This window comes from Miscanthus floridulus, chromosome 14 (assembly GCF_019320115.1).
Source record: "Miscanthus floridulus cultivar M001 chromosome 14, ASM1932011v1, whole genome shotgun sequence".
NCBI classification, from domain to species: Eukaryota; Viridiplantae; Streptophyta; class Magnoliopsida; order Poales; family Poaceae; genus Miscanthus; species Miscanthus floridulus.
The window spans coordinates 363,047-387,667 of NC_089593.1; the positions used below are offsets into that span (position 1 = coordinate 363,047).

Genomic DNA, 24,621 nt, shown 5'->3' on the forward strand with positions numbered 1-24,621 from the left:
AGAGGCCACACTATACCCGATTTGTCAAGCCATTCTTATGCCAATAAAGGTAACCACTAACAAGCTAGAAAAGGTCCTCATACTGAGCTAAAGCCAGAGCCATATAGCCCTCACAGCTGTACTGTAAGTCCCAGATGATCACTTACAGATAAGTCCTTAGGGAGAGGAATCTAGAGCACCATAAAAATAGCCCAATGCTCTAGCCCCCTGATTCCATGTTGCTAAAAAGCATCTTTTAATGTTTATTACATATACCATTAGTCATGTTACAAGATCATGGTCTTTAATTGAGCACTAGCATCATACTACCCAATGTAATAACCCAAAGGTATCAATGTACAGGGTAACAAAGTACTAGGAAATCCTTAGTGGCAGTCAAGGTAGACATATGCAGTATGAATTAAATGATTAAAGGTGTATAGGACAACAAGGAAGATCCCATGCTATACTTATCTTAAACACCGATCCTTCGGTAAGCTTTAATCTTCAATGTTCTTCTTCTACTTCTTGATCACCATGTATATCTCAGCGACTAGACGAAATCATAAAGCACCACACAAGCATCCATACAATCATACATGAAGCAAACAATAGAACTAAATTAGAACAGTACATCAATCATAGAAAAATAAGTGAAAGAGTTTGAAATACGATTCTACACATCGCTACGAACACACAGACGTGAGAAGGCATGCTAATCGGAGCTACGGTTAAAAAGATACATCTACCGATAGATTTTCTTTATACGCGGAAAAGAAAACTATAGGCTTCATTTATTTTAACTATATAGAAGCTTATATAAATTGAATTAAATCAAATTTAGATTCGGATTATAAAACTAAAGTAAAACAAATCATATTTTATCTATAAAATCCAGTTGCATAATTATTATTCAACTTAGAGTTTAAACCATGAAATTTCAGAAATAGTGACATCATAACCACTGTTACTAATGCGTAGATCTCATTGCTATGAATCTGACGCAACTTGAATGGGTCAAAACGGAGTTAAAACGCAGAAGATATGAAATAAACAAGATTTCCTTTATTAAAATAATAGATTAAATCTAACCTCGAATTTTAAAAGTTAAAAACATACTTAACAGTAGTATGAACATGTAGATTATGAAATTACGAACCTAACGCAAGTTGAACGGGTCAAATTAGAGTTAAAACAGAGATGTTATGGCTAAAGCAAAATCAGTGGCAAACCTGTAAATAAGTGAAAACGTAATTTGGATCTTAACCGAGGAAACTATGTTTTCAAAAGAAGAAAGCGCGTCCTGAAAATACACTTTGGACCGCGGGTTTGAAAATGGAAAACCAGAGGGGCTCTTTAGAAATTATGCTAGGCGAAGAGGTATGAGGAGATCTAGTCCGTTAGATTAGAGAGGAGCGGCACAGATTGAAAAGAAAGGAGAGTGAGAGGATCGGCCGGCCGGCGGCGAGGTCATATAAGGCGGCGCGGCCGGCAAAGGGAGCTCGGCGGCGAAACTCGAAAACAGCCTTAGGGCCATGGTTTTCAATGGAGAAGACACGGGAGGAGTGAGGAGGTTGAGGTGAGCTCACCTAGGGGGGTTTCGGTGGCAGAGGAAGCACGTAGGCGACTCGGCGACATCAAGCTCCTTTGGCGGAATCCGAACGACGACGCTAGGCAATGGCGGTTCTGGCTCACGCGAGGACGAAAACCTTGCTGCAAGGTGGGATAGGGAGGTGGCACAAGCTCGGGTGGCTATTAAAAGGGGCGCGGGGACTTGGGCGGCACGGCAACGAGGCGTGGCGGGGTCGGACACGGGTGGCGTCGGCGCGGTGATGTCCGAGCCGGTCATGAGACAGAGGAGGAAGGAGACCTGACGGGTGGGCCAGGCGTGTCAGCGGGGCGGAGAGAGGATGCACGGCGCGGGCGTCTGGCTGGGCCGGGCGCGCGCTGTTGGGCTGTGCTGCTGCTGGGCTGCGGGAGTGGCTTCCGTCGGGCAGTGGAGAGAAGTGAAGAGAGTGGGCTGGCCTGCTGAGGCTTCGGCCAGGGTGCCCTATAAGTGGGAAAGGAGGGAGAGCGGGAAGGAGTGGGCCTGCGGGGTGATGTTGGGCTGTGGTGGTGGGTGAGGCTGAGCGGCCGCTGAGAGGAGGTGGGCCAAAACCAGAGAGGGGGAGTGGGAGAGGAAGTAATTCCTTTTCCAAATCTTTTTCCTATTTTGTTTTCAAAGCCAAATTCAAATGTAAACCAAATCAAATCCAAATGGGATTTCAAATAACTTTTTCAGCGCAAGTAAAAATGAGGAATTTTAGTAAGTCTTCCCAAAAATAATTTTTTACAACTTTTTAAATTCTTTTATTTTCAATTTTCCTTTTCTTTTACTTCAAAGCCAACTTCAAAAACATTTTGGCATATTTTCAATTTGAATCAAATCCCACAATACAAAGAAACAAATGCACCGGCCTGTATGCACATCCATGTTGCTAAACCATATGATGAATTTTAATTAAATGAAATTTTTTATTTTCCTATATTTTCTGAGCACAAAATTATGAAATAAATTATTTTATACCTATTTTCAAAAGAGGCAAATTTTAGGGTGTTACATTGTGCGCATCCTCGTCGACACTAGCACCATGCACAACATCATCGACAACAACTTCGCATGCCTAGTTGGTCTCATGGAGTACCACATCGACACTATGATACTCATTGGCAGCAGCAATGAGATTGCCTACCGAGGAGGCTGCTTCAATGTGCCCCTCCACATCGACACGAAGACGTTAAAGATCGACACCTTCGTGGTGGACCTTGGCGTCGACATCGACATCATCCTCAGTACACAGTGGATGGCCAACCTCGGCAGCATCCTTTAGAACTTTGCATCACTGGAACATATTCGACATGGTATGCTGACATGTATCTGCCTTCACCCAGATCCGGCAGGCAATCAGGGATGTCCTAGAACTGCACGCCATCACCATCGAAGAGGGGTGGGATGTTGCTGATGACCATGACGATGATAAACCTGAGGAATACACACAGACCATCTGTGCAGGCCCTGGCCGCAAGTTGGAGATCACATACTTAGTGATTCCCAACATGCTATTGAGACCAATGTTGAGGTCAGGTTGAAGATCAAAGAGCTCGGTTCTAGAAGATGCGCCGTGTATGGTAAGATCAAGGCAAGCACCACTGACTGTGGTTTCTCGGCAGCTCAAAGTCTGCATAGAGGTAGACCTGACACTAATCGCAACCTGTGACAGCCAAGAAGAGGAGGATAAGAATTTGAAATTCAGTCTAGAATTCACCCGTAGAATTAGGAGTCAAGAAAGAGAAGTTGATGATGATCAAGTTGAAATGAACATCACCTGTGACCCGAAGTTTGATACTCCGTACCACGAATTGAGACGAGAAAGGGTATTGTAGTAGTCATACTGCCAAAAGATGACTATGAAACATGGAATACAAGTGAAGGGTTGTCATAGTAGTCGCTGCGCCAAATCTCGAACTTTGTGTATGTTTGCCAAATCCTGTTATACATTTCCTTTTTTGTTCATTTTAATTTGAACTAAACTATTCATGTCGTTAGGTGAGTGGGTAACAAAATTTATATAGCAAAAAGAGTCTTCATGTCACTCGGTGCATCACTACCTCAAGCGTCATCTACCTTCCTAATCTTTTCTGGCCGTGTCTGCAACTAACAATGGCTTGGTTGATGATTGCATTGAAACTCTATCATTCCCTCGCTAATCACCATGACCCAACTTAAACACTCGATCTCGATGATTTCAACTCTTCTTACAACTACTATCAGCCTCACCCATTGGCTGCTTACACTACCGGAAACAGGCACGTTGCCATGAGCCAGTGTCTTTGCCGAGAGCCAAATGTCGGGCTCTCGGCAAAGAAAGGTTTGCCGAGAGTCGGCCCTCGGCAACGGTAGGCCGTCGGCAAAACCATATTTGCCGAGGGCCAGGCCGTCGGCAAAGAATTCCTCTCGGCAACCGGGCCCTTTGCCGAGGGTCCGGCCGTCGGCAAAGAAAGGCCGTCGGCAACCTGTGACGGCAGGCAAACGGCCTTCACCTGCCGTCTGTTTTGCTGAGGGTCAGAATTTGGCCCTCGGCAAAGAATTACTTTGCCGAGTGTTGTTTCTGTGCCCTCGGCAAAATATATATATATTTTTTGCTTCCAAATTTTTTCCCTGGGTTTACTGTTGTACCTTAAAGTACATATTAAAATTTGGAGCTTTTTTATTTTATTAGCTATATTTAATAAGTTTATTTCATTTACTTGAATTCTTCCCGGTAATTCAAATTTGAACTGCAGGTGCATCGAATATTGGAATTGAGTGATTCAAAAAATCATATTCATGGTATTGCATGTGGTGTGAGACCGTATCCAGTGACAGATGCCAAATTTGGCGCATCGTTTTCACGGAACACGGCGAGGAACTTGCGTGTAAAGTATTTTTAAATTATATAAAATGGAAACAAAGTCCGAAATTCACGAAACTTGTCGAGGTGTCATTTCATCGCATGTATAGGTTGTGATAAAAAATTGAGTGGGTTTCGAGCAAGTTGCAACGTCCGATGCGGAGATGTCTGGGTTTTAGGCATCGGACGTCGCAACTTGCTCGAAACCCACTCAATTTTTTATCACAGCCTATACATGCGATGAAATGACACCTCGACAAGTTTCATGAATTTCAGACTTCGTTTCCATTTTATATAATTTAAAAATACTTTACACGCAAGTTCCTTGCCGTGTTCCGTGAAAACGATGCGCCAAATTTGGCATCTGTCACTGGATACGGTCTCACACCACATGCAATACCATGAATATGATTTTTTGAATCACTCAATTCCAATATTCGATGCACCTGCAGTTCAAATTTGAATTACCGGGAAGAATTCAAGTAAATGAAATAAACTTATTAAATATAGCTAATAAAATCAAAAAAGCTCCAAATTTTAAATATGTCTTTTAAATATTATTGTTAGCCACCAGAAAAAAAATTGGGAAAAAAACAAAAAAAATTGTATTTGCCGAGAGCCTCAAAGGGCTCTCGGCAAAGAGTTTTTAAAAAAAATAAAAAACAACTTTGCCGAGAGCCCGGATCTAGGCCCTCGGAAAAGGCCCAGTCCACATAGACCACTCACAGCCCAGTCAGCCTTTCCTCTCGCCCGCGCGCCCCGCATCCCCTTCCTCTCGCCGCCGCCGGTCCCCCGCGCTGCCGCAGCCTCTCCCCCGCCCCCGCCCCCGTCACCGCGCCACCGTAGCCCACCCCCGCCCCATCCCCGCGCCGCCGGAGGCGGCCCCCGCCCCGTCCCCACGCCGCCGAAGGCGGCCCCCGCCCCATCGAGCGCCGTCGTCGTCAAGGCCGCGTCGTCCCACGCCTCGCCCGGTGGTCGGGCACCGCCGCCGCCCCCCGGCCACACCCACCGGTGGCCCACCCCGTGGCCAGCGCGTCCTTGGCCGGCCCCGCGCACCCCCGGCCATGCCCGCCGGTGGGCCCACCCCCGCGGCCAGCGCGTCCCCGGGCCGGCCCCGCGCGCCCCCAGCTAGCCCCGTGCGCCCCTGCCGGCCGTGCAGAGAGCATTGGAGGAGGAAGGGAGAAGAGGAAGGGAGAAGAGAGGAGGGGAGAAGGAGGGGAGAAGGAGGGGAGAAGGAGAGGCCGACGACCGTCACGCCCCCGCGTCGTCGCGTCACGCCGAGCGGTCATCGTCGTTTTCCCCGCGTCTAGCCAAAGATGAGGGTGATCCCGACTCCATGTCGCCCGACTACACTACCACCCAAGGTAAAGCCCCCCTCCCGCCTGTTGCTGGCCTTCGTGCCATTTCTGGATTAGTGGGCCTTCGTGCCTTTTGTGGATGTGTTGGCCATCGTGCCATATGTCGCTGTGTCGGCCATCGTGCCGAAATTGTGGATGTCGGCCATCGTGCCGTCTTTTTCCTTGCAGGTTTTGGAAGCCTCCCCGTACAGGGGAGGTTCTACCAAAATTTTGAACTTATAAATTGTGTTTCTTGTTTTGCAGAGAAGAGCCCAACGGAGGGGACCCGGAGTACCCCGAGCGCCTTCCTTCGGGTCTGCCTGCACCGCGTCACCTCTCCACTCCATCGCCACCCTAGGTATAAGCCCTTTGTCCGTAACCCTAGCTAGATCGCGTAAACCAGTTAGGCGTCTCCCGTCCGAAAGAGATACGGTCGTAGGTATGCGGATCTCTGCATATCTGCGACCGTATCTGTTTTGGATTGTCCACGTTATTTGGACAGCCCACGGATGCGTAGATGATTTAGTTTGTATGATCCGGTCCGGTCTGAGATGGGGTTTCGGCAGCACCTCCCTGTTGTTCTCTAGAAACACACTCTCCCTTCTAGGACGTGTATCGGGAGAACAGGGGGGATGTGCTGCCGAAATTCTATCTCGGATTGGAGCAGAGCATGGAAACTAACCTCATCTACGCATCCGCGGGTGGGATTAGGATCTATCCCTACCTATTAGATAGTAGGCAAGCGGTGCATATGCTATTGATGGTTATATTACTCTGTTATATATATGATAGATGATGGATAACCATGATTGGATGTACACAGGCCGCCATAGTCAGAATCAGGTCACTCGTGAATGGATACTGAAGACTGAGGATTTCTTGGACAAAGCATTTGGTGTGGGTGCTCAAGCAGCGACAGAGGTGTGGTGTCCCTGCAGCGAATGTGCAAACAGGAATAGGAAAACCAGGAAGGTCATTGAGGAACATCTTTGCAAGTTTGGGTTTACGCCAGACTATACCCGGTGGGTGTGCCATGGTGAAGGCCATCGTATTAGAGATGAGGCATTGAGGCCACGCTTGGAGGAGTTTGATAGTGATGGCGGGGTACCAGACATGATGGATGACTTCCACCAAGCACACTTCAGTGTACGATGTACGGACGAAATCGAGGAGCAGGAGCCAGAGGAAACCGCAAGGGCATTCTATCGCATGATGGAGTCAGCTAAGAGGCCCCTTCATGACAAGACAAATGTTTCTCAACTCGATGCCATTGGACGCTTAATGGGGTTAAAGTCCATGCATAACATGAGTCGAGACTGCTTCGATAGTATGCTGGTAGTTTTTGGGACCCTGCTTCCGGTAGATCACGCACTGCCGAAGAACATGTATGAGTCAGTGAAGCTCCTCAAAGCTCTTAAGATGCCATATGAGCAGATACACAATTGTGAGAACGGGTGCGTCCTCTTTAGGAAAGAACACGCAGAAGCAAAGTATTGTCCAAAGTGTAAGTCCTCTAGGTATGTGGAGGTAGAATCTAGCGATGGGCAGAAGAAGCAGCTTGGAATCCCCATGAAAGTCCTATGGTACCTTCAGTTCATACCGAGACTCCAACGGCTATTCATGAGTGAGGAGTCCACGAAACAGATGACATGGCACAAAAATGGCATCCGATACAATCCTGATAAGATGGTACATCCATCAGATGGTGAAGCATGGCAAACATTTGATGGCATTTATGCTGACAAAGCTCTAGAGGCTCGTAATGTGCGTGTTGCGTTTGCAACAGATGGGTTCAATCCTTTTGGAATGATGGTGGCCCCATACACTTGTTGGCCAATCTTCGTTATCCCCCTCAATCTCCCCCCCCCCCCCAGTGTCCTTCTTCAACGTCAGAGTATATTCTTGTTGCTGATAATTCCTGGTCACCCGGGGAAACATATGGGTGTGTTCATGGAGCCTTTGATTGATGAGTTGATCAGTGCATGGGATCACGGGGTACTGACATACGACCGTGCTACAAAGAGGAACTTCACAATGCACGTTTGGTACCACTACTCGATGCATGACTTTCTGGCGTATGGTCTATTCAGCGCCTGGTGTGTCCATGGGAAGTTCCCATGCCCGGTATGCAAGGCAGCTCTGCAGTTCATTAGGTTGAAGAGTGGTGGCAAGTTTTCCTCGTTCGACAAACATCGACAATTCCTCCCTCTTGACCATGCATTCAGACGAGACATTAAGAACTTTACGAAAGGTGTCGTAGTGACAGACCCTGAACCGCAGAAGATGATTGGTGCCGAGGTTCTTGCTTAGATAGATGGTCTTGTCGCCAAGGAAGACGGAGTTGGTTTCGTGGGGTATGGTGTTCAACATATGTGGACTCATAAGTCGGGCTTGGAGAGGCTTCCCTATTTTAAGCACCTGGCCCTACCACATAACATTGATGTAATGCACACTGAGAAGAATGTCACCGAAGCTCTCTGGGCAACACTCATGGACACTGACAAGTCAAAGGACAACCCTAAGGCTAGAGCGGACCTAGCAAGGCTATGCGATAGACCACACCTAGAGATGAGACCACCAAGAGCCGGCAAGACATGGAGAAGGCCTAGGGGCGATTACGTCTTGGAAAAGAAGCACAGGACGGTTGTAGTCCAATGGATCAAGGACTTAATATTTCCTAATGGGTTTGCAGTGAATCTTAAGAGGGGGGCCAACCCATCTACTGGCTGAGTCTTAGGGATGAAGAGTCATGACTTCCACATATGGATTGAGCGCCTTCTTCCATCGATGGTTCGAGGCTTCGTCCCTGAGCATGTCTGGGTCATGCTGGCAGAGTTGAGCTATTTCTTCCGCCAGCTTTGTGCCAAGGAGTTATCTCGAAACATGGTGGCTGACTTGGAAAAAAGAGCCCCTGAGTTGATCTGTAAGTTGGAGAAGATATTTCCACCTGGCTTCTTCCTATCGATGCAGCATTTGATTGTGCACCTCCCGTACGAGGCATGAATGGGGGGCCCATGCAGAACCGCTAGTGCTATCCAATCGAGAGATGTCTAAAGACTATTCGCAAGAAATGTGGAAATAAAGCCAGAATTGAGGCTTCCATGGCAGAGGCGTTCATTAACGAGGAGGTGTCAAACTTCACAACAACATACTATAAGGGCAACCTTCCTAGCGTGCATAATCGACCGGCTCGTTACAATGAGGACGAAAATAAATCTACCCTCAGCCTTTTGAAAGGATCACTCGGAAGAGCGAGTGCATTGAGCCCAAAGACCTTGAGCAATGAAGAGTGGCGCAGTATCATGCTATATTTGTTGGCCAACCTAGATGAAGTGGCGCCATATATCGAGTAAGTTCTCAATGAACTTGTTACTTACACCGTCACTATTCTGCATCCAACCCCGTCATGTTTCTTGTTTACACAGGGAATTTGTTAATCTATTCTGGCGTCAATCAAGGCGACCTCGCCCTCATGAAGTTGATACCATTCTTAAGGAGCGGGATTTCATTTCTTGGTTCCAAAAGAAGGTACCGTCCAACTTCCCCCTTGTTTCTTGATTTCAAGTTGGTCGTTTGTGTGAATAACATAATGCTCTAGCCTGACTTTGCAGTGCTACAGGGATGCATCTATAAGTGCCGAATTACGGTAGGTTGCCGATGGCTTCAACTTTAGGGTCATGTCATGTAACGTTTATGACGTCAATGGGTATCGCTTTCACACAACAAGCTACGAGCAGAGTCGGCCGCATCGAAGGACCACAAATACCAGAGTTATGACGCCCGAAAGTGATGGCAAGGACTATTATGGGATACTTGAAGAAATATACGAACTCCAGTTTCATGGAGCCAAACCTTTTAGTCCTGTCATATTCAAATGCCGGTGGTTTGATCCTGAGGTATCGAGACAGTACCCTCATCTTGGGCTAGTCGAGACTCGACAGGATTCCGTCTATGAAGGTGATGATGTATGGATTGTGGCCACACAAGCCAAGCAAGTCTATTATAGTCCATATGCTTGCCAAACCAAGGAAAACCTTAAGGGTTGGTATGTTGTTCACACAATATCGCCGCACGGTAGACTACCTCTCCCAAACGATGAAGATTACAACTTGAACCCAGAAACACATGACGGAGAGTTCTATCAACACGAAGAGGGGCTACAAGGGAGCTTTGAGATAGACTTAACCGGGCTAGTCGAAATGGAGACAGACATCGAAAGGGTTGTGGATGAGGACTCTGGAGATGAGGTGGAAAATCCAAAGGACATAGTGTTCCTTGACCGATTACACTTAGGTGTTGATAGTGATGATGAGGAGGCGGATGAAGATTTGGACATGGTTGATAGCGATGATGATATGTACAATCCAGCTAATCCTGATCGTGGAGATCGTTTCTAATACATGTAATATTATCTGTTTTTGTAATTATATTCATTTTGCATGTAATTATCTTCATTTTGCATCTCTTTCTAATTATGTATCGTTTATATATGCTAATTGTTTTGTTCTTTTTTAATGCAGGAGATGCCACCCAGGAGGTCCGTCCAGTCTCTTTACGCCAGCCAGGAGGAGCCGGAGGCATCGGTTTAGCCTCCGGAGCCGGTGCCGAGGCAGAGGAGCTGCAGGCGTCCGAGCAGGATGCAGCCGACTACCCCTCCGGCCGTGGAGGAGCCTACGGCCATGGAGGAGCCTGCCGCCACGATGGAGCATGCGGATGCAGGGGGGTCCTCCACCTCAGGGGACGAGGTGACTGCAGGGGGGTCCACTTCCTCTGGTGTGTCGATGGTGTACTTACGTGGTCCCGCGAAGCTCCCGCGTCGACCAATACCTGAAGCGGCCCGTCCGATGATCACACCCTATGGGGATAGGTAAGTAACTTAAGATGTGCTCGAAACTTCTTCATTTGAAATGTTGAAAATCAAAATACAAACTAATACTTTTTGTAATCACTTGTGCAGGAACTGGAAACTTGTGGAGACTGGAGCCAAGGCACGCAAAGAGAATGGCATCCTAGGAGGTTTGTGCAGGGAGCACTACCCTGGCCTGGTGGAGGTGAGCCCGGACATGTTCGAGCCGGCCACTCAGTTTGACCACTACGAATTGGCCGCCGATGCCATGGATCGTAGTGGCCACAGATACAGGAACAAGGCGGAGCGGGTTGTCAGGGACCTGTCGGTAAGTCTTTCAGGCACACATTGTATTCTTTTAGCCACAAATACATCGTATTCATTGGGCATTCTTCTAATAAGTAATTGATACCTCGCGCCTTTATGCAGGATTTCTTTAGAATCAAGGAGGGCAAGGAGCACAGGGCGTACCAGGTGGCGGTCGCTTCTTGTAAGAAGCGCGTCACGGACATGATTCATGACGCGCGTCATCAGGCGCACATTTGGCACTACGCGAAGGTCCAAGGGCATAGCATCAAAAAGGACGAGGCAAGACAGGTGGTGCTGACCAAGGAGGAGTACCTTGCGGTAAATACGGAACATTACTATTGATTTCTTCTGAGATTAAGTTTCCTTAATTTGATTTTCTGATATATCGTTTGCTTGATGGCCTGTAGGCGATTCCAAACTGCCGGATGCCTGGGAGAGGATTGTGGACATGTGGCTCAGCCAGGACTGGAAGAAGGAGCATGATGAAGCACGTGAGCGCCATTTGCTGATGCAAGGAGTACCACACCATTAAGGCAGCCGCAACCTCTCTGAATTCTCAGAAGCTTGGGTAAGGCGAAACCATTTCTCTAACCTAACACTCAATTCTGCAACAACTCTAACAATGTTATTGTCTTTATCGCAGTCGGCGTCACATGGTGGCCGCCCTTGTGGTCACCTCAAGGCATATGCCTTGTCCCACTTGGGCAAGGCGACGTCCGCCACCGACTGGACCCCGGAAGTCCCTGCCGAGTCGTTCACCAACGCCAGCATTGCCCCTCGCATCTCTGCGTACACAGAGATGGCAAGGTCAGTCCACGGGCCAGACTATGACCCGACCATCGAGGAGCGGCTTGATCCAGAGCTCGTGATGAGGGTGGGGCAAGGCAAGAAGCACGGGCGGTTCTGTCTTGGCGACGGTGTCCTCGACACGACCTATGTTCCTCCGCTGCACCAGATCCGAGCAGCGAGCACGAGCTCAATGCCGGCCATACGCCAGCGCCTGACCGTGGTGATGGTGGTGGGTGGTGGTGGCGACGTGGTTGGTGGTGGTGGTGGCGTGGTCGTGGTGGTGGCTGCGTGGTTGGTGGAGGTGGTCGCGTGGTGGTGTGGTTGTTGTTGTTGGTAGTAGTGGTGTGGTTGTGGTGGTGGCGTGGTGGTGGTGGTGGTGGTGGTGGCGTGGTGGTGTGCTTGTTGGTTAGTAGTAGTGTGGTGGTGGTGGTGGTGTGGTCGTGGTGGTGGTGTCGCGTGGTTGGTGGTGGTGGTGGTGTGGTCATGGTGGTAAAAAGTACATGTAGTGCTTGGTTATCTATTTATGTTGTCTAACACGTTCTGCATCTTCTTTGTTTGTGTAGCGTCAGTCGGGGCGTCGAACGACCCTAACCTTCTCCTCGTCAACTCCCCAGGATCGCACGCGGCGCCTTCTCAGCCCGGACCGTCGCTGTGACCAGTTTGGCGCCTCATATGCCTCTTGTTTATGTTGCTTGTCGAACTTTACACTTGTGGTTGTCTATGTGTCGAGATTTGTTTGTGACTTCGAACTTCGAGAGTTCTATGTGATGTGGATGTGAATTATGTGATGTGGATATGAATTATGTGATGTGGATGTGGTTATTGATATGTGGATGTGCTTATTGTGATGTGGATGTCATATATATGTTTATTTGTTGACTGGAAATGCAAAAAAACAAAAAAAAATTAAAACTGGCTGTGGCTTTGCCGAGGGCTATGGTCATGCCCTCGACAAAGCTGGGAATTCTGGAACACACAGAATCCCAGCTTTGCCGAGCGCATGACCATAGCGCTCGGCAAAGAGGAAGCCTTTGCCGAGAGCTGAGCCATAGCTCTCGGCACAAAAAATGTCAAAAAAATTATCAATATTCTTTGCCGAGAGCTCTTCTGACAGACGCTCGGCAAAGTTTTTTGGAAAAAAAATTCAGAAATTCTTTGTCGAGAGCTTGCTAAGGCTCACGGCAAAGATCAACTTTACCGTGACCTCTCCCCGTCACGGCGAAAATTTTTGCCGACGGCCGGCTAACCCTCGGCAAATCCTTTGCCGAGAGCCCGAGATGCGGCTCTCGGCAAAGTAGCCTTTGCCGTGAGGTACTGTGCCGACCGGCCTTTGCCGAGAGCAACTCTCGGCAAAGCCTTTGCCGAGGGCAAAGGCTTCTTTGCCGAGCGTATCCGGCCCTCGGCAAAGAACCTCGTTCCAGTTGTGTTAGTAGCGCACTCTGGTTAGTTTCATCATTTGTGCAAATAAAGGTTATCGTTAACAAACAAATATTATATGAACTGACAGCATCTTGCACATGATGAGATGACTATGGCCATGTTTCTCTTATAAAGAAATTATGACTACCAAAAGATCTAGGGGAGTGTAACTAGATCCTTCGACATTGACCTCTTCGTTTATTTGGCTATTTCGACATCGACTTCGTCCTTCATGCATGGACAGAGCTTTTGGTGATGAAACTACTAACCGCATAATTAACTTTGTTCGACCACTGTCGCAAAACAATTTTAGGATTTTAAAGTGTTTAAATAAATAGTCAAAACAATTCAAATAAGTATAAAACTATATTGTAGATGCATCAAAAAAGGAAATATTTAATCCATGATTTTTAGAGTGTCAGATCTTGATTCGACGACAACCCTTCTTTCTTCCTCCCTGCACATCATACCTCCCCACATGAGGGATACACTACTGGAATCGCGCGATTTGCCTAGTGCCGCAGGCACTAGGCAAAGACCCAAAAACACTAGGCAAACAGTTTGTCTAGTGTCACACTAGGCAAACAAGGGTCGGCAGAGACGGACTAGGCAAAGAGCACTTTGCCGAGTGTCAAACCTCGGACACTCGGCAAAGTGTTTGCCTAGTGTCAAGGACACCACTCGGCAGAAATATTCCACTGACGGTGGAAATCGTAACGAACGTTTTGCCTAGTGTCGGAGGTCTGACACTCGGCAAAGTATGCAAGGTTTGCCTAGTGCCAGGCGTCCGACACTAGGCAAATATGTCAAGCTTTGCCTAGTGTCAGACCGCCTACACTAGGCAAATATGCCAAGTTTTGCCTAGTGTCAGGCCTCCGACACTAGGCAAACTGCCTACTTTGCCTAGTGTTAGTTTCCTGACACTAGGCAAAGCCTGTTCCCAAATATGCCGCGTGTGGCCCCTTTGCCTAGTGTCAGACCCCTGACACTAGGCAAAGTAACCAGAAGCTGATTTTTTTTTATTATTCCATTTGCGACACAAATATAAATCATATTCAAACACCACAAATATATCACATGAATCATAAATAAGAACCACATGTTCACATATATCACATGTTCATACCAAAAGTCCAAATGTGCCACAAGTTCACAAGTTCATAAGTGCACAACCAAATTTCTTAACAAAGTTCACAACAAGCTGATCACGACGATTGTCAAGGGTGAAGAGGCCTGTGGTTTGATGCTCCAGGCGACCCTTCCACTTGATTCGGCTCAAGCTGTGGTGCCGGCGACGCTCCAATCTGTGAAGCCGGCGACCCTCCAATTTGATTCGATGCCACGCCCAATTGATGCTGGAAAAAATGAAAAGGATATCGTCAATAAAAAATTTCGGCAGAACCTCCCCTGCACGGAGAGGTTTCCAAACCCTGCAAGAAAACAAACGGCACGATGACCGTCAAGAACATACATATCAATACACCGCCACCAACACCACCACCACCCAAACACCACAACTGCCACCACCACACCACAACAACAACCGCCGTCACCACCAACACCATATTGTATGTTTGAGATTGCATATTTTTTCTAGTGTGCCCTATGTCAGGTTGGAACATAATAAGTAATATATTGGTACTCACAGGAGTAGCTGCTTGAGGAAGTGGCAAGACTAGGCTAGCTGGCATGGTCTGCCCCATAGCGGCGCCAAGAGTGGACACGAACCCCACCAGCTCCTCTATCCTCTATCGTTGGGCCTCCCGCTCTTCCACCGCCCTCGCTTCCATCTCCTCGCGAAGCCTCCTTTCTTCTAGCAGTTGGGCCTACAACATTTGACCCCCAATGTTAAAGTAAGGCAAAGGTATGTAAAAATCAATAAGCAACGAATAAAACAGAAATTACCTGGAGTTCGTTGACAAGGTGCGAAGCAGTGGTTGGCCGTGGACGTATGGCCGGGCTTGCGCTCGTGCTCCGTGCTCGGATCTGGGAGAGGGTGGGAGTAGAGGACGTGTCGATGACACCATCACCCATCCAATACCGCCCATGCTTCTTGCCACCTCCCACCCTCATGACACCATCACCCATCCAATACAGCCATGAGGTTTACATTTACTAAAACATCATTTGTGACTACCTGACAGTCTAATTAATATTTTTGACAGACAACTATGTTATCTTCCCAAATAAACTAGATAAGATTTTGAGTGTGTGCAAGGTGCCTGCTTAATATGGATTCATTTCGAGTATGGTACATACCAACCATATCCACAACAGCGAAAAATGGCAGAATTGGCTGATACAGCCCCCCTATCAAGTAGAGCAGAGAAGCCATAGAACTTCCATTTGAAAGCTGGATCATGGGTCTTTCCCAGCAGTGCAGGAGCTGAAATCGTTACAAGAACAATCACACAAAGTTTGAGAAAGGCAAAGGGAAAATGTAGAGATTACATGCTATGAGGAGATTAGGGAGCATGCTAGTTCAAAATAATAAACTCCAAAATAGAAAGTTTAAGAAAGGAAATTGCAGACAGAAGAATAGTTCTGTATAGAAAATAATATTGCATTCAACTTCGAACTGTCTTGATCAAAATATATAACACAACTGTGATAATTGGTTAATTGGCCAAACAAAAGTAATGATCTATGTGCTTTTGCATAGCTTACCACATAATACACATACTACTCTACAGGATAATATTTCTCATCTTTGAATTCACTCATTGGACTAGAAAATTAAATAGAAAAAATTATAAAGACAATAAAGCAAAATTCAGCCCACTAATAATGTTCAGTTACAGCTCACATGGTTTAGAGATTGAACACTGTAAGCCTTTTGATCACTGAAGGAAGCATAAACATGTTGGTAAGCTACAGGGTACTGAACCTGCAGAGAACAAAGAGCTAGAAAAGCAGCAAGCTACATGAAGCACTAACAAAATTAACAGAGAGGTTAAAAGCTTAGAGCAACATTGCAGTTAAAACAGCCAAACTAATGACTAAACAGAATGCAAACACAAGCTCTCTTGCACTATTGGCCAGCACACTAAGTAAAAAAATTGCTTGAATGGAAACTGAAGTGAGCTGCAGCTCCTGTCAATATGCAAAGGACAAGAAAGCAATGGTCTTACCAAAAAAACAATGCTGAGTTGTTGTCGCTCTGCTGCTGACCTGCTAATTTGAAGATCAAAGATGACTGCATGATGTCATCATATATGCAGGATTGAAAGCACAACAGCTGTCTCAAACAACTGGTGCTGAAACTTATTCCAAATAGCCTGTAATTGCACAAATTAAACTAGTAAGCTTTCATCATCAGATTTATTTGTCATAGATATATCATGCTTAAATCCCTGCAGAAAGTGTAGATGGAAAAGTAGATGGCTAAAAGCAGGAACTAGAGTACATTTGCCATCAATTTACTAGAAGTACAAGCCATCCATCACAACTATCAGTCGGAGCTAATTATCTGGACACAAAATCAAGGCTGATTTTTTGCTACAAATTCATACAACAAATGCATATACTACTTATCTGCCAATCGATATGCAATCCCAACTCTTGCTTATCCCCAAGCTTAGGTTTACATATTTAGTGTAGTCTTGTCAGTTCCATTTAGTTTCTGCAATTTTTATTGTGCTTTTAGTAACTTATTATATATCCAGTGCACTCTTGATGGCTCAATGTAATTGATATGCAATCCCAACTCTTGCTTATCCCCAAGCTAGTCAGTTAACCTTCAAACGCATCACTGGATTCACCAAAAATAACTGCAAACTAACATGCATAAGTACAATAAAAACAAAAAGAACTATAATTTGACAAGGAAATTATACAGTGAAGTGCAATCAGAGCCAGATACAGATGACTTAATATACTGATGTTTGACAAGGAAAAACTGTAATAGCAAACACAAGCAGTAACTGTCCCACAAATGTTTGAGTGCAGTTCACCTGTGTTCTTCTGCGTACCAGGCAGCAGGTGGGGATCGTTGGTAATAAAAGCAATGCTTCCATCCCTCTTCATAGTTCACAGATCCTACAACCAAATCGCAATATCGAATAATGCATAATAAGTATATTAAGTAATAGACCAATACATTCTAATTCTTACTGACATCTACAAGCTACATTCTAAGGCTACCTAAATTCATGGTTTGGGTTCATGCATAAGGAGATCTAGACCAAAGGTACATTAAATGGTTAGGGTTTCGAAGCTCAGTTTTGCACAAAAGGGAGGGAAGAGAATTAGAGAAGGACAGGTATACCTGGTGCCGTGGGTGCTCTTCACCGGCAAAGGGCTCAACGAAGACTTGCACGGCTGGAAGAGGGGCTCACCTCGGCCACCGGAAGGAGGTTGCGCTCGGAGCTGTAGATCCGGACACCAGGGCGGGGAGGGGCAGTGCCTGGGAGATATTAATTACTGTGATTTTTAGAAGATATATTGCACATTTGCAGCTAGTCAAATAATAGATTAACTAATATTATTAGCATCTACATGTGCACACGGCCACACCTGAGCTGATCCAGCACTAAAATAAAAAGAATCCACGCTGCTCTATACTAGTGCTAGTACTAGTGCCTCAATACTTAAAACGCCGGTACGCCACCAACACTAGCAAGTCAAAGGCTAAGTACAAGCACTCTATACACGCACTCCCCTTCCCTCTGCAACAGCAAACGCACTCGCACATCTCCCACCTCTGCTTCTTTTCCCCTTCCTGCAACCATGGCATCCAAGGTAGCTGCGCCAAATCCACATCCATAGCTGATCCCCTCAGCGATGAATACCCCAAATCAAACCATCAGCAGCTCTACTTGCTATCTATCAAATTTTCCCCTTCGATTTAGCCCCCTGGTGTCCCCTATTTTGGGACTCAGCTTCCGTAGCCACCAGGATGTATCGCTGGGTGCCGCAACGGGGCTGGGGCTCCCGCGTCGCGAAGGCACACACAGTGGTGCTGCTGGGTGTCGGCAGCGCCTAGGTCGGCAGGCATGGCCGTGTGGTGGGCTGGTGCCTCTGCCGCTCCGGACCGGGGTTGACTCTGCTCAGTGTCCAAGGTGTGCTCCTAGGCTCCTAGCTTGCTGGTGTGCCTCTCCCCTTCGTAAAGCTCCTAGCCTTCTACTTCCCTGGCGGAGCAGCGGTTGGTTGTAGAGAACGACGTCGAACCGGCGGCAAAGCTCTTGGTGCGGCAGGAGGCAGATCTGGGGGCGGCGGGCGGCGGCCATGGAGCTGGGGTGGTTGGCGGCGGCTTGCGGGCGCCGGATGTGGAGATGGGGCGGCGGGCCTGGAGCTGCGAGACCGAGCAGCGACGGGAGTGCGGGCGTGGTCTCAGGCGAGTGCGGGCGGCGCGTTTGGGATAGGGATGGCCACCAGGTTGCTCCGCCCGCGGCTTGTGAGGGAGGCAGGATGGGATGAGAAAATAGAATTTAGGGTTCGGAGGACACCGGCTGTACTATTTTTGACCAGTTTGAGGGATGAGAAAATTAACTTTGCCGAGTGTCGATAACCCAACACCAGGTAAACACTATAAAAATAAGTTTGTCTAGATAAGTTTGTCTAGTGTCTTCCATGAGACACTAGGCAAAGAGGCCAGTTTGCCTAGTGTCTAGCTGGCACACTAGGCAAACTTATTTATTTTTTTTTCAATTTTGGTCTTTAAACTTTTTATCGAGCCTCCCTACATAAAATGAGACTACATGTTGAAAGTTGGCACAATTTTATGAAATTTTACTATATTTCTTTAGTTTATTTAATTTCTTTGAATTTTTTCGATAAATGCAAATTTGAACTGCAAGTGTGTTGAATAATGGCAATTCATGAATGCAAAAATGATATTCATGTTAGTAAGTGTTAGTTGAGGCCGTATCCATAAACAGACCAAAAATTTCACATATCTTCACGTCGAGACATGACCACGAACTTGCGAGCAAATAGTTTTTAAATTCTATTAAATGAAAACGGAGTCTGAAATTCATGAAACTTGTCGACAAGTCAAGATATCGCATGCGGGTGCCATGATAAAAATTTAAAAAGATTTGGAGCACATCGTCACGTATGATGCTTAGAAACCCTAACATCTCCACATGATCACATGTGGAGATGTTAGGGTTTCTAAGCATCATACGTGACGATGTGCTCGAAATCTTTTTAAATTTTTATCATGGCACCCGCATGTGATATCTTGACTTGTCGACAAGTTTCATGAATTTCAGACTCCGTTTTCATTTAATAGAATTTAAAAACTATTTGCTCGCAAGTTCGTGGTCATGTCTCGACGTGAAGATGTGTGAAATTTTTGGTCTGTTTCTGGATACGGCCTCAACTAACACTTACTAACATGAATATTATTTTTGCATTCATGAATTGCCATTATTCGACACACTTGCAGTTCAAATTTGCATTTATCGAAAAAATTCAAAGAAATTAAATAAACTAAAGAAATATAGCAAAATTTCATAAAATTGTGCCAACTTTCAACATGTTGGTCAAGGTATAATAGGAAAGCTACAGAAAAAAATTGGAAGCTAAAATCAAAAAAAGAAAAAAATATTTTGCCTAGTGTCTCTGTAAGACACTAGGCAAACTGGCCAGTTTGCCTAGTGTCGTCCGGAGACACTAGGCAAAGTTCTAATTTTGCCGAGTGTTAACGGAAGACACTCGGTAAAATGGTAACGGCGGTTGCCCTCCGGCAGCCTTTGCCGAGTGTGATGGTATGCCTAGTATTGACACTAGGCAAAATGGTCATTTACCGAGTGGATTTCTTTGCCTAGTGTCGACACTCGACAAATCGTTATTTTGCCTAGTGCCTTTGTTTTGCCGAGTGCTCCGGGGTCTAATACTCGGCAAACAAGCTTTTTGTCTAGTGTCCGACGATTGGCACTAGGCAAACCATTAAACATTAGGCAAATCTTAGTTTTCCAGTAGTGATATGGTTGTGCAAGACTTGACCTTGCTCCCCCTACCCCGCCTACCACTGACCATCTTTGACGGCGTCTCCACCACTGGATCCGCTGATCTGAATTTTGGGGTTGTGTATGTGTGTTATTGATCAGCATCACAAAGGTTGGGCTGAAATTACCAGCATGGGTGACTAACAGGTGACAGCACAGACACCACGGAAAATGTACACTCATCTATATGAGAGGAAGGTATCGGCACACCAGAACTAAAAGACACATGCAATGCAAGTAACAACCTCACTCTTCCATATGTTCTTTCACTTGGCCTATAACAGTCAAATTCACAGGTAATTACATGCGAACCAAACCATATACGCACAATAAACTCCCACGGACCGCATTGAGTTAGTTTTCCATAGAACACCCCATGAAGAAAAAAAAACAAACTATATGCGCTCTATACAAAGGCAGAAACCTGTAAATATGTTACAACTTCCAACTACAAACCAGTGTGGACAAAGAATGGACAAAATTTTATGCACACGCACGCAACTCACAACCAAAGCCAGCTGAAATCCCAAACAAGATGGCGAAGGCACCAAAGTCGCATGCATCATGCTACATCAGATGTATCAGCATCTGGCTTTGAGGCATTATGAGAATTGCTGGATTTGGGTGATGATGGATCTCCCGGGCTGACCAATGGAGATTCTGGCCTGGAGGGGACAGGGGAGTGTTCTTCGTCTACTGAATTTTCTTCAATCACGGGCAACACATTTTGAGCACATATGATGTCGTTGTCTTCTTCTGGTTCACTGTCTTCCATATCGCCGTCATGCAACGAGACAACGTCTTGTGTTGTAAATTGATGAAAATCTACTATCTCACGCAAGAAGCGGTTTTCACGGGCATATGTTGAATTTTCCTGTGCCAGCCTTGATTTCTCTGCCAGCAATGTCTCCAGTTGCACACGAATCTGATTCAGCAATGGGTAGTTCAAAGGGACTATTCAGTAGATGTGGAGAAAAATGGTTGCACTCACTGGTTCACAAGTGTGTGTGTGTATATATATATATACACCACATTTCAGAGGATGCAGTGATACTCTTTAGATGTTGTCAAACAACAAGTGACAGTACCAACAGTTTTCATAGTTAATATGAAACGAGATACTGGACTCAAACTTCTCATGACCATATAATATTGTTTCATACGAATCTAAATTCATGCAAGTGTTCAAAAATGGAATGAACATTAATAACAACTTATATAATTAAATTCCAAGATTCCCATGTAGTAATATTCTCTTATCAGTTTGGTGGCGAACTATCACCTGTTCTTGATGAATTGAAAATCAAGATGTATGTAATTCACCAAGAGACATTCGACATAATAACAGATAGGTTTGATCAGAAAAAAATACCAAGTCATCATCTTCTTCAGTTTTGGTCCCTTTCTGCTTTGTTTCTCGCAAGAGCTTGTTCTCTTCTTCTAGCTGAGCACATCTCTGCTTCGCAAAGCTAGATCTGCTCTAACAGATTTCAGTTCACGGAGTAGAAGTTTTGCTTTAGCAGCCATTGCATTGGCAACCTGAGACAATTTATAGGGGTGAAGAGAAAGGGATCAGTGCTGGTAGATACTAGATACTACAGAAGAATCATCCATTTACTTATCTGGAGAATTCATCTACTGATAGCGAGAAGGACAAACTGCTTATTCTCACCTTAGTTTTATGTTTTTAGGGAAAGAAAAGTTATGCTAATTCAGTGTAAGAAGAGAAAAGAGCTTACTATGCTAATTAGATGGTCACAATGCTAATGTTTTGATAATGCTACAAATCATAAGAAAACATTAGGCAACATTAGAAGGTATCCCTGACAATTCTCGAGTCTTGACCGCACTAACATCCATAAGTCTCATCATCAAGAACTTACAACTCAGTAGATGGACAAAAGAACCAGAAATCTCTCTGAGCAGAAAATACAAATATATGCACGCTTTCATGTATTTATACCGAAAACTAATGATGTCCCCCATTTAAGACTAGTCGCTAGAAAACATAGATTTTGATGTTGATATGCAAATATAAGGACCACGAAATGTTGAAGGGTTTCCCATGTATGTAAAAGAAAATTCTAGTTTTCCGCATAGAAGATGTAAAATAAAATATATATTTGTCATCAAGATATAAGCATGTGGCACCTTACGTCGCGAGAAGCTTTCAGTCCAGTCTCCTGGGCAGCAGATTCAGGCTGACGAAGTAAAACATTGGGAGTGCTGAGTGTATTTGTATCTACTGCTGAATTTGGCACGTAAGAACTTGAACCGGCAGGTTTCCTTCTAATTTGAATTTTCTTTGTTTCCTCAATAATGCTGGAAGTCTTATTATCCACAATTGCGAGCCCTTCCTGTTAAACAAAGGAAGCAACAGGTGATCAATTTAGACCCAGAAGTTTATGCCATCTATATGACTGAAAGAGAGGAAAAAAAACAGAGATGCACAGATGGCTCCAGAAGTTTATGCCATCTATATGACTGAAGAAGATAAAAACAGAGAAGCACAGAGTTAAGTAAAAGCACGTTACTTACTTCCAAAGCATTTTTTATTTTTCCACTAAGCTGGTTGACAGAAGCAGAAAGAGCCTCTGGTCTGATCCGTGATGCAGCATCTCCGGCCTTCCAGTGGTTCTCAAATGACCAGCGAGGGTTAGGGGCCTAAAATTACAGAAAATGGCAATAGTTGTAAACCGAAAGGCAACCTGGGACGTTACTGAAGAAAGAGAGACAACAATGCCATACACGACTAGTCCACTTGTGACTGTCAGCATGTCCAGATATTCAGATACACTTTCTGCCTCACCTGATCTTTGCTGGATGCTGCAGTGGTGTTGCTACGAGGACGAGGCCGTTCTTTCCTCAAGTCCTCAAACTTATGCGCCAACCTGTCGTCGTCGAGGATTCCCTTGGCTTTGCTCGCCAGAGTTTGCCACAGCCCGAGCTTGGGCTCTTCGATGCTTTTGAACGATGTGTAGCCATGCGACGAAGCAGAGTCCTGCACAGGCAAACCAACCAAAGCGTATCAGATCATGAGGGTGTTGTGGACTCACTGTGGTGCTCTGGAGCTAGCTAGCTCTTGCCATGCCATCTAGGCATCTAGTGCCGTGTCAGGAACAACGCGATTGCGCGTATCAGATTGCCAACAACAAGGTATATATGCGCGTCATGATTTGGTACAACATCCATCTAATTGAGGACTTTGGGAGGAACCAAGCAATCAGCAATCCATTTGGCGAAGCAGTTTTGGTTTCTTCTGATCCTAATTCTGTTCGTGTATGTAACCATGATGACAGCGTAAGATGAAACAACAGAGCTCGATCAGACTTGGATTTGGGTAGCACTAGCAGAGATTTCGATCGGCAACCAAGAAACCGCACGGTAGGCCACCACTACAAGCAAGCCAGCCAGCGGGGCACACCAGGCAGGGGAAGAGGAGGAGGAGGGGCAGGAGTGCGTGCCTGGGGATAGGAGCAGGGCCGTACCTAGGATTTAGAGGCCCCTGAACAAAATACACGATAGGGCCCTAAAATTCGAGAAAAATCAAAGCATACTTTCACTTAATTATAAAACTTCAGAATATATATGGGTCTTACACTACTAAGAACAGATCAAATATTAATGCTAAAAGAGTAAAAAGTAGTACTCAAGTAACACACTAGCATCCCTAACAGGTAGCATAGTAATATCGTGGTACGAGAAAGCAAAATGGCAAAGAGAAAAATGAACAACCCGAGAAGCTAAGTTGCCAAGCAGGCTGGTGGACATGGTCATTGGGCCTTACGTTGGTGAGTTGATCCAATTAACAAACCAGAGATTGCAACTTTCAAGCCCCTTTTAGATACGCTACATATTTTTCTATTTAAAAGATTAACTATTATTTATTAGTACTTACTGTAAATTTGGAGGCCCTTGAATTTTGGAGGCCCTGAACACTTGCCCACCTTGCTCCTGTCAATCTACGGGCCTGATAGGAGCTCCGGCGATCGTCGGCGGCGGCGCCCTGCTTCCGGCGGTAGGCCATGTAGATCGGGTATGCCGGTTCTGTCTTTCACACGCGGACGCAGCACGGCACAGGACGCCGCGCCGCCCAAGAAGAGGATCAAGTCAAGCAACCGGCCTTTCGTGCAGCCAGCGACGCGTCGTGGCCGGTTCGCCACCACGCCGCCCAGTGAGTTGCCTCCTCCGTGCTGGCGACGATGGGTGGGCGATGGCCAACCTGGAGCTGTCGAGTCTTGATTCCCCCACCAACACACCAACCCACGACCTCAAGGACTGGACGACTACCAGTCAAGGCAGAATGCCTGGGCTGATCTGGGCTGCGCCGGGGATTGTGCAGATGGGCTGACCAAGCAGGCCGAGCCCAAGTTTACTAATCCAGTGCCGTGGGCCTTCGTTAATCCTTCTCCTCCTTCCGCCTACGCCAGACTTATGCGGGAGCGAGGTAGAGCTGGGCTGGCAAATCTCTTGCCTGCTTGAATGAATCAACAATTATGGTCCTTTTGGAACGTAGAACAGGTATCAACGCAAAGGCACAGCAGCTATGAAGTCCGGCC

At 46.1% G+C, this 24,621-nt stretch overlaps 2 protein-coding genes and 1 pseudogene across 8 annotated transcripts; 1 reads left to right on the forward strand and 2 right to left on the reverse strand.

Moving 5' to 3' along the window:
- The first annotated feature begins 6,541 nt into the window (after positions 1-6,541).
- LOC136505615 (uncharacterized) lies at positions 6,542-8,056 on the forward strand. The gene has a single exon (XM_066500781.1). The coding sequence runs from the start codon at positions 6,542-6,544 to the stop codon at positions 8,054-8,056; it is 1,515 nt and encodes a 504-aa protein (XP_066356878.1).
- Positions 8,057-14,189: 6,133 nt separating this feature from the next.
- LOC136504137 (uncharacterized) lies at positions 14,190-18,551 on the reverse strand. 7 transcript variants are annotated; one of them, XM_066499005.1, is made up of 9 exons: positions 18,279-18,550; positions 17,377-17,514; positions 17,063-17,147; positions 16,281-16,387; positions 15,916-16,013; positions 15,369-15,495; positions 15,015-15,177; positions 14,756-14,935; positions 14,190-14,464 (listed from the first exon to the last, which is right to left on the reverse strand). In XM_066499005.1, exons 4-8 carry the CDS (start codon positions 16,309-16,311, stop codon positions 14,923-14,925), a joined length of 432 nt encoding a protein of 143 aa, XP_066355102.1. In that variant the 5' UTR covers positions 16,312-16,387; positions 17,063-17,147; positions 17,377-17,514; positions 18,279-18,550; the 3' UTR covers positions 14,190-14,464; positions 14,756-14,922. The 7 variants fall into 7 exon arrangements, 4 of the variants coding, with proteins under 4 accessions (XP_066355102.1, XP_066355103.1, XP_066355106.1 ...); XM_066499006.1 differs by having other exon boundaries at positions 17,081-17,147; positions 17,377-18,551; XR_010770782.1 differs by lacking the exon at positions 15,916-16,013 and having other exon boundaries at positions 15,015-15,254; positions 16,241-16,387; positions 17,377-18,548.
- Positions 18,552-20,075: 1,524 nt separating this feature from the next.
- LOC136504835 (uncharacterized) lies at positions 20,076-24,304 on the reverse strand (annotated as a pseudogene).
- Between the last annotated feature and the right edge of the window lie 317 nt (positions 24,305-24,621).

Bases quoted from the DNA above. Each gene is read 5' to 3' on its own strand.
- LOC136505615 (XM_066500781.1), top strand. From the start codon at position 6,542: ATGGATAACCATGATTGGATGTACACAGGCCGCCATAGTCAGAATCAG.
- LOC136504137 (XM_066499006.1), bottom strand. From the start codon at position 16,311: ATGCAGTCATCTTTGATCTTCAAATTAGCAG. The intron at 16,014-16,280 runs GTCAGCAGCAGA...CTGCTTTTCTAG, and splicing joins TTTGATCTTCAAATTAGCAG to CTCTTTGTTCTCTGCAGGTT. The intron at 15,178-15,368 runs GTATGTACCATA...TGGTGTCATGAG, and splicing joins CGCTGTTGTGGATATGGTTG to GGTGGGAGGTGGCAAGAAGC.